Genomic DNA, 8,391 nt, shown 5'->3' on the forward strand with positions numbered 1-8,391 from the left:
CCTCAGCCTCCCGAAGGCTGGGATTACAGGCATGAGCCACTGCACCCGGCCTATAATTTCAATTTTAATATCAAATTGCTAACACTAGGCCAGGCACGGTGGCGTGCACCTGTAATCTCAGCACTTTGGGAGGCCGAGATGGGAAGATCGCTTAAGCCCAAGAGTTTGAGACCAGCCTGGCCAACAGAGCGAGACCCTATCTCCTCAAAAACTCAAAAAAGTAGCCAAGCCTGCCTGTAGTCTCAGCTGCTCAGGAGGCTGAGGTGGGAGGATGATTGCTTGAGCCTGGAAGGTCTGCTGCACTCCAGCCTGGGCAACAGAGCAGAACCCGGTCCCTGTCTCAAAAATAAATAAATAAATAAATAAATAAATAAATAATAAAGAACAGAAGGAAAGGGGCTCCAGGATATGGGTGGCAAAAAAAAGGCAACATGGGGTCCTAACCTGGCCATTTTTGTCCTCACTGCTCACTGGGATGTGGTGTGGATGATGCTGGGTGACGTCACGGAACCAGCAGTGATCCTCTCAGGCACACTCACGTTAACATGGCTATGACTGGGAAGGTTGTGCTCAGAGTTGGAGGCAGAATGGTTTTGGAGTCTGCTGCCTGCATTCTCCAAATGGTTTCGCAAAAGAGAAGTGTGTGGAGGAGAGACAGAGGGAGGGACAGAGAAAAAAGAGGAGAGAGAGAGGGAAGGAGAGCCGGGGAACCCAGGCCAGGGCTATGCAGTATGCCCTGCGTGCTCCTGCAACTTTTATGCTCCAAATGTTTAAAAATAAAACCAGAGGGTGAGGAAAACAGTGATGTGGCCAGGCCCAGCGTGCAGGCTCCAGCTAGTATGCATCTCCCTCCTGGCCAACTGCCAACGCCACTGAAAGACTCAGGCCCAGGTGAACCCTTGCTGTTCCCCCAACTCCACTTAAGGGGGCACCAAAAATGCTCCCCAGCTCCTGGCCCTGCTGCTGCACAGTCACCCCTCACTGCCGGGTAAGGCTTCCCAGGCAACAGCAGGAGGGGCCCGATGGTGCCACACTGAGTACAGGGCAGGGGCGCCCCACAGTGACCCTGCCCTCTGACCCACCCCAGCTTCCTCTTCCTCACTCCCACTTCTTGAGGTTGCACCTGACACGTCCTGCCCTGACATCCTCAGGCATCCTTAACATCTGACAAGAACAGATAGCCAAGAGTACTTGGGAACAGGCCTTGAGCAGTGGCTCACACCTGTAATCCCAGCACTTTGGGAGGCCGAGGCGGGCAAATCACCTGAGGTCAAGAGTTCCAGACCAGCCTGGCTAACATGGTGAAACCCCATCTCTACTAAAAATACAAAAACTTAGCCAGGCATGGTGATGCGCACCTGTGATCCCAGCTACTTGAGGGGCTGAAGCAGGAGAATCGCTTGAACCTGGGAGGCGGCAGTTGCAGTGAGCCGAGATCGCACCGCTGCACTCCAGCCTGGGCAATAGAGTGAGACCCCATCTCAAAAAACAAAACAAAACAAACAAACAAAAAAACACTTGGGAAAGGAGAAAGCATGGTGAACACAGAAGCCATTTGAATACAGAATCAGGGCCGGGCATGGTGGCTCATGCCTGTAATCCCAGCACTTTGGGAGGCTGAGGCAGGCAGATCACCTAAGGTCAGGAGTTCAAGACCAGCCTGGCCAACGTGGTAAAACCCCATCTCTACTAAATATAAAAAAATTAGCCAGGCGTGATGGCGGGTGCCTGTAATCCCAGCTACTCAGGAGGCTGAGTCAAGAGAATCGCTTGAACCCGGGAAGTGGTGGTTGCAGTGACTCCAGATTATGCCACTGCACTCCAGCCTGTGCGACAAGAGTGAAATTCCACCTCAAAACAAACAAACAAACAAAACCCTACCATTGCCTTGAGCCCAGAGGCAGTTTTAAAAGAATGAGGACTGCATGGGAAGCCTCTCGGAGGCTCGCTGACTTGGGAGCTCAAGTAGGGTAGCTGTGCTTCCTTCACCTCCCCTCCAGCAGGGGTGGCACCCAGGGGGTCAGGGCAGGAACTCCGGTTCCCTCAGCCCACAAACCCCCTGGAAAGAACATGACAAGCAGGCCGCATGTGCTTTTGTCAGGTTCCTCCCTGAACCCACCCATGAGCTGCAGGCCTACCTCTCCCTCAGCAGAATCCGGGAGCTACCATTCTCAGCAAGGCTGAGCTCCCTTAGTGCCTGGGAGCTGTCAGTCTGGGAGGCTTCATGGAGGAAGCGAGACTTGGGTCAGGGAGGGCAGTGACTAAGGGGCACTCTGGAAGGGCCCGGTAAGGGCTGGGGTGGGGAGACCCAGGGGTGGTGGCATCAGAGCTGAGCCTCAAAGGACCTAGAAGCCTGGAATGTTTAAAACCTGCCCATTATGGGGTCTAGCGAACAGCTTCTTTTATTCTTGTTTGAAAGTACTTTTCTGCTTACAAAAGTAACTTATACTTGATCTAAAAAAAAAGAAAGAAAGAAATTACACAATGTTGAAAGCAAAGATTCACCGATTGGGCCCCAGAAGCCCTGCGGACAGAGAAGAGCCTATGGCCGGATTGGTGGCCTGGGAGGATGCGCTGTCATCAACGTTACAGGGACTTGCCAGGTGCCACAGGGCAGGGGGCGGAGTTCTCCCCAGCAGCCTCAGGAGGCCCCGCTGCTAATGCACTGTCTTCTGTTCTATCTGTGCCTGTAAGAGAAGAAGGTGGATCAGGCTGGTGTCAATGGAGAACGGAGGGCTGAGCTTGGGTGTTGGGGGTCTACCAGGCCTCACTCTCACCCCAGACAGTGGATGTTCCAGGGCCAGAAGCCTCTGCCTGACTGAGAAGTGACTGCTACTCAGGGACACTGCTCCCAAGGCCACCAGCCCAGGGCCACAAAAGCTGCTAAAATCATTTCCAGGAAACGTGAGGCCAAGTTTGTGCTGAGCACTGGGAAGCCACAGCCATCGCCTCTGCTGGACCTGGGGTGGGGACAGAAGGACAGAGGAGTTGGCAGGTGGGGGTGGTCGATGCTCGAGGGTGACTGCCTGCGGGACCCCTGGGGCCTGATGGAGCCCTGCTCTGCCTTTCATCTGGAGAAGATAGCTGTGCTCCAATTCTCACAAAGGGCCTAGATGGATCCCAGCAGTAAGCAGGAGTCTCAAAGGGGCTAGGAGGACCTTGAGATGCTCTCATTCCACAGAGCTAATAGACCCTGAGCCAAACTCCAACCCCCTCTGCCCTCTGCAGGGACCTCCTGGTGGCCTCAGGGTGGTGACTTCACTCCTCTGAGCCCTGCCTCCCACAGGCTGTGGGGACTGCACCCTCTGCCCAAGGTTGGCGGGAGAAGCCAGGGGGACACACAGAGGCTCTCAGAGCAAGACTGGATGGTGGGGGCTTCGCAGTGAGAGCCAGGCACTCCCACCAGCTCTGGGAGGACGGGGTCCTTCTGAGTTCCACAGCACTGCTCACACCAGGCCTGACACTCCAGCAAAGGAATGGAGGCCGAGGGGTCCACTAGGTTCCCTGAGAGCTCCAAGCCTGTGGCTGTGGACACCACCATCTCAGGCATTCTGGGGAGGCTATGGACTGTGACCCTCTGTGACCTCAGGCCACTCACCCCCCAATTTTCATCAGTGAGGCAGGGTCCCTGCCCTGCCAGCAAACTGAAGGAACCCTAAGAGCACCCCCTTTTCTTACAATGGGCTGCCAGTCTGAGTATCCTGGCTGACCCCAGGGGCCACCTGTTCAGAGGTCACAAGCCAAGGCCACCTGCTATGACTTTTCTTCTTCTTAGGGCATGGCAGAGCCCACTCCTAGTCGGGAAGAAACCCCAACTCATCTTCTTCCCACCCACTGGGCAGCCCCCTGCCCCATCTCTCTGGAACTTCCAGCTCAAAAGGTGTACCCAGCCCACTTCCTCTGCTGCCTAGGGCCCTGCCCCCTCCGCTGCCTGCCCTGGTAGAGCCCAGAGGCAGGACCTGTGGACCTGAGGACCTGCTGTGGGGCCAGGAGGGGGGACCTGTCCTCCTACAGGGGACAGCGGGGCAGGGCCTGGGCCACCTCAGGGAGAGCTGGGTGCAGGGAAAGGGGCAGCCCTGCTCTCATGCCATCTCTGCTACCATGCCCCACCTGGCTGTATCCCCCACGTCTAGCTGACAGAAAGGTCTAGTACACAGCAGGGGCAGAGCCAAGGGCCCTGGGGAGTGGGAGCCGGGGCTGAAGACGCTCAGTGCCTCCATCCATCACATCACTCCCACAGTAAAGCAGAGGGAATGAACCTGACCCATCACCTCCAGCCAGCCTGCAGCAGCTAGGGCCACACCCCCAGCCCCACTCCCCGACGGGACCTGTGAGCCCCGAGCTCTGTCTCCCTGGAGGCTTGTCGGGGGGGTGATTGCTTGGACAGAGGAGGTAGGAAGGGCAGGGGCAGTCCTGGAGAGCCAGGCTGAGGTCACTGCCTTGGTCTGCTGGGGGTCTCATCCTGCGTGCCTCGAGTCTCCAGAGCCCAGCCTGCACACAGCTGCTGTTCAGTGGATGTTGCTAAGTGACTGAACAGCGAGTGAGACAACAGGAGCTTTCTAGAACATATGGAAAGGTGACCTATCAAGCTCCTGGCCTTAGCGACTCTCACTGAGCAGCTGCAAGCCAAGACCTTGAAGCTGATAGCAGCTGCCTGTGGGCCCCACCACACCCTCAGATGCTCCCTTGTGAAGGAGTCAGTGGGCAGCGCATTCCAGAGTGGGGAACAGAGAGGCAAGGCCGCTCAGAGGCAGGGCTGGAGGTCGGGGGATGCCCAGGCCTGTGCCCTAACCCCTGTGCCACTGCTCCCCACACGTAGTCAAAGTCAGGGAACAAGGACCTGCACGACAGGGAGAAGGGCCTGATGGAGCCAGCGTGGCTGTGGGGGCCACCCTGGGAGGTGCCAAGCTGTCCTGGGGGGCCGCTGTGGAGCCTCACCTGGGTCCTGCCTGCTGCGTTTCTGCTCAGGCTCTTGAGGGGCTGCCTCAATGGCCCGCTGGGCCTCGGGGTGGATCTGGAGGAGGGCCTTGGCAAGGGTGGCAGGGCCGGGCACCCCCAGGGACATGACGCAGTGCACGCCCTTGCGTTTGGCCCCCGCCACCTTGGTGCTGTCTTTGGAGGCTGTGAGCAGGACCAGTTTGGAGAACTTTCTGGGCTTCCTGGGGGCTGCCGGGACGACTTCTGTGCCTGGCTCGGGGGATGGCTCCTGGCCAGCCTTCACACTCTCACCCTCCTGCTCGCTGGGCTCAGGCAGGGGCATCCCTGGACCCAGGGCCTGTCCCTCAGGCCACGCTCAGCCCCCAGCAGGTGGATTTCTCCTACTCCCAGGCAAGCAACCTGGAGTTCAGCGGTTCCGTCCTAAGGAAGGAAGCAAAATCCCGTCAGTGGAGGAAGCCCTTGGGGGGCTCTAGACGCCACTCTGGGAGGGAGGTGGGCAGATGGGGCTGCCTCACTGCTCGCTGGAGCCAAGGCTGGCGGGGGCCCTGATGGAACTAGGCTTCTGTTCTGCCAGTTCCTCTCCTGGCAGCCTTGGATATGTCACCCCCATCTAACCCCATCTGGAAAATGTGCACAGTAAACACTCTCCACAAGGGGCCATCAGAGTGACTAATGGACTAAGAGCCCAGCCACTACCGATGGGCCTCCCACGTGCTGAGCACAGTTAAAGGGTTTCCACCCTGTGGACTGCTTCCAGTCCCCCCTCCCACCCCTGTTATGACAGCAGGCTGTTTTTATGGACCCAGTCACAGTTGAGGACACTGAGGCATGCCAGGGTGATCCACACAGCCAGAGTGGCAGAGCTAGAGTGGACACAGAGCCCATGACCACACAGCATCTGATGTACTTCGTCCATTTTAACTGACACTGGTGTCCCTGGGCACCAAGCATCAGAGCTAAGCACTTTGGGGACATGAGCTCAGTTTGTGTTGTCACAGGGAACATGGGCCAGGCACCTGCCAGCACTTTGCAGACCACAGCACTGCAGCTGTCCCTGGAAGGTGGGACAACCAGATCCAGTCGCATCCCCGTCTGGAGGCCCACAGTCTCCCCCACCCGCTGGTTCTCACACCAACCTTGTCTGAGCTGGTGTTGGCACTTCCCTGGCTCGGTGGGGACAGCGATATAATGTCTTGGATCCCACAGTCACTGAGGGCTCCTTGGCTTCTGGCCTGGAGAAGCAGAAAGGATGGGTTATAACCTTGTAGGGGCAAGCGCCCGGCTCTGGTTGGCCTGGAGACCCGGTCCTGAGGTGCTGTAGCACCAGTGTGGGGTGGCCTTTCTGTCTTTTGGGTGGGGATTGGGTGGTAGGCCGATGATGGGGACTTTCCCAGCCTACAGTTTTAGCCTAGACACAAGATTGCAGCCTGGGCAGCCACCTAGCCCCCTGTCCAGGACCCAGGCAGGACAAGGCCCAGGGATGCCCACTTTTCCCTCGGGGCCAATCCCCCAACCTGGGCTTGAGGTTCTCATGGTCTCTTTGGACCCCTACCAATGCGTCTGGTCTGAGGGGTCCATGCCCAGCACCCTGGCGTTTTCTAAGACCCTATTGTCCATGAGAGGGGCCTGAGGATGCAGGGCTAGAGTAGGGGGTTGCAGGCCTTGTCCTGAGAGGTCCCCTCTGTAGTCCTCTGACCACTAAACAAAAGCAGATGTGAAGCCCCCACCCCAGGGGCACCTTCTCGAGGGGGTGGGCACTCGAAGAAATGCGCCAGGCAGCGAGTCACATGACTGCAGAGTACCGCAGGGATCGGGGTCGCGTTATCCATCCGCCTCCGGGCAACCCAACCCCTGTTCCTCCCGCGCGGCCCTTCTGGCTCTGCTCATCTGCGTCACAGGGCGATGTGGGGATGCCGGAGACCTGGGGAGCCCCGGGAACCTCCAGTGGCAATGACCCGGCCAGCCACTCCAGGGCGGAAAAAGGTTACAGGAGGCCCCAACCACAGAGCGCCCTGCTTCACACGCTGATTGGCTCCGGCGCATGTCCCTCTGGCGGCCGATCTCCCTACGCCTCCCACGCTCCGCAGCATGAACAGGAGGTCTGGGTAGGAATAAATGCCAGGATCCCTGACCCCACGTCCGAGTCCACCCCGGGTCCTCTAGCGCCTCCCGCCGTGACGGCTCTGTGACAGCAGCGCTCCTAGAGTCCAAAAAACATGCAGCCTCTTGCATACCCAGCGTGTAAATTCCTGCAAAATACAGCAGTTCGTCCCCGCAAGGCTGGCAGGGACCCAGACCTAGCAGCCTGCTCCAGGCCGGCGGCCCTTCCCGGAGACCTCCACACTCACTCTGACCCCCAGACTGCACGCCTCCTTACATTAGGTTAGTGCAAAAGTAATTGCGGTTTTGCCATTGCTTTCAATGACAAAACCGCAATTAATTTTCACCAACCTAATATTTGGCACTTGAGGCACCTCCTTGCCATTCTATAGTCCCAGCCCTGCAGCCAGGCCAACTCTAAGCTGCAGAAAAGGGCCCGAAAGAGGCCGGGCGCGGCAGTTCACGCCTGTAATGCCCCAGCACTTTGGGAGTCCGAGGTGGGCGGATCACAAGGTCGGGAGATCTAGACCATCATGGCTAACACGGTGAAACCCTGTCTCTATTAAAAATACAAAAAAATAGCCGGGCTTGGTGGCGGCGCCTGTAGTCCCAGCTACTCAGGAGGCTGAAACAGGAGAATGGCGTGAACCCGGGAGGCGGAGCTTGCAGTGAGCCGAGATCATGCCACTGCACTCCAGCCTGGGCAACAGAGCGAGACTCCGTCCCCCCCCGCAAAAAAAGGGCCGTCAGCCCCATCTCAAATTCAAACCCCATAGTAAAGGAACAAGACAGACCTAAACTACTGGCTAATTATCCAAAGAGAAAAGTCAGGAAAATAAAAAAATCTCATTAAGTTGTAACAAGAAGGGAATCCTGAAATACGTAAATTGTGCTCTTTCATATTGTGAAATATATATTTGGTCTTTGACCCTCTGTCCTAGTATATAATTCCTAAAATTCCTCGAATCTCCAAAATGATGTCTTTTTGTATGCTTAGGTACTGATTGATGGCTGGTAGCCCCTGGGCTGCTTCAGTGGGGCTGGTCACCCAAAAGACCAAGGCAGGGTTAGAGGGTTGGGACTTTCAGCCCCACTTCCAGCCTCCAGGAAGGGGAGAGGGCCTGAAGGTTAAGCTGTTCACCAATGGCCTGTGGTTCAATCAATCATGCCTATGTAATGAAGCCTCCATAAAAACCCAAAAGGAGAGGGTTCCCAGAGCTTCCAGGAACACATGGAGTCCTTGGAGGGGTGTGTGGGAGTTGGGAGTGGGGTGGGAATGGAAACTGAGCCCCTCCCACACATGCTGCTGCATTTATATACATAATATATATTATATATGGCATATATAATATA

At 56.9% G+C, this 8,391-nt stretch overlaps 1 protein-coding gene across 2 annotated transcripts in view; it reads right to left on the reverse strand.

The window, feature by feature from the left end:
- Positions 1 to 2,359: 2,359 nt before the first annotated feature.
- FLYWCH2 (FLYWCH family member 2) overlaps positions 2,360 to 8,391 on the reverse strand; it is an 11,232-nt gene continuing 5,200 nt past the window's right edge. Inside the window, exons 2-4 of one of the 2 annotated variants that reach the window (XM_011982632.1) lie at positions 6,075 to 6,170; positions 4,939 to 5,358; positions 2,360 to 2,687 (exon numbers count right to left, since the gene is read on the reverse strand). In XM_011982632.1, the coding sequence (XP_011838022.1) occupies positions 2,587 to 2,687; positions 4,939 to 5,260 (423 nt within the window). In that variant the 5' untranslated portion in view covers positions 5,261 to 5,358; positions 6,075 to 6,170 and the 3' untranslated portion in view covers positions 2,360 to 2,586. Of the gene's footprint in view, positions 2,688 to 4,813; positions 5,359 to 6,074; positions 6,172 to 8,391 lie in introns of those variants that run through there. The other variant, XM_011982631.1, reaches the window with a different exon arrangement.

Source organism: Mandrillus leucophaeus, unplaced genomic scaffold, assembly GCF_000951045.1.
Source record: "Mandrillus leucophaeus isolate KB7577 unplaced genomic scaffold, Mleu.le_1.0 Scaffold240, whole genome shotgun sequence".
Lineage (NCBI taxonomy): Eukaryota > Metazoa > Chordata > Mammalia > Primates > Cercopithecidae > Mandrillus > Mandrillus leucophaeus.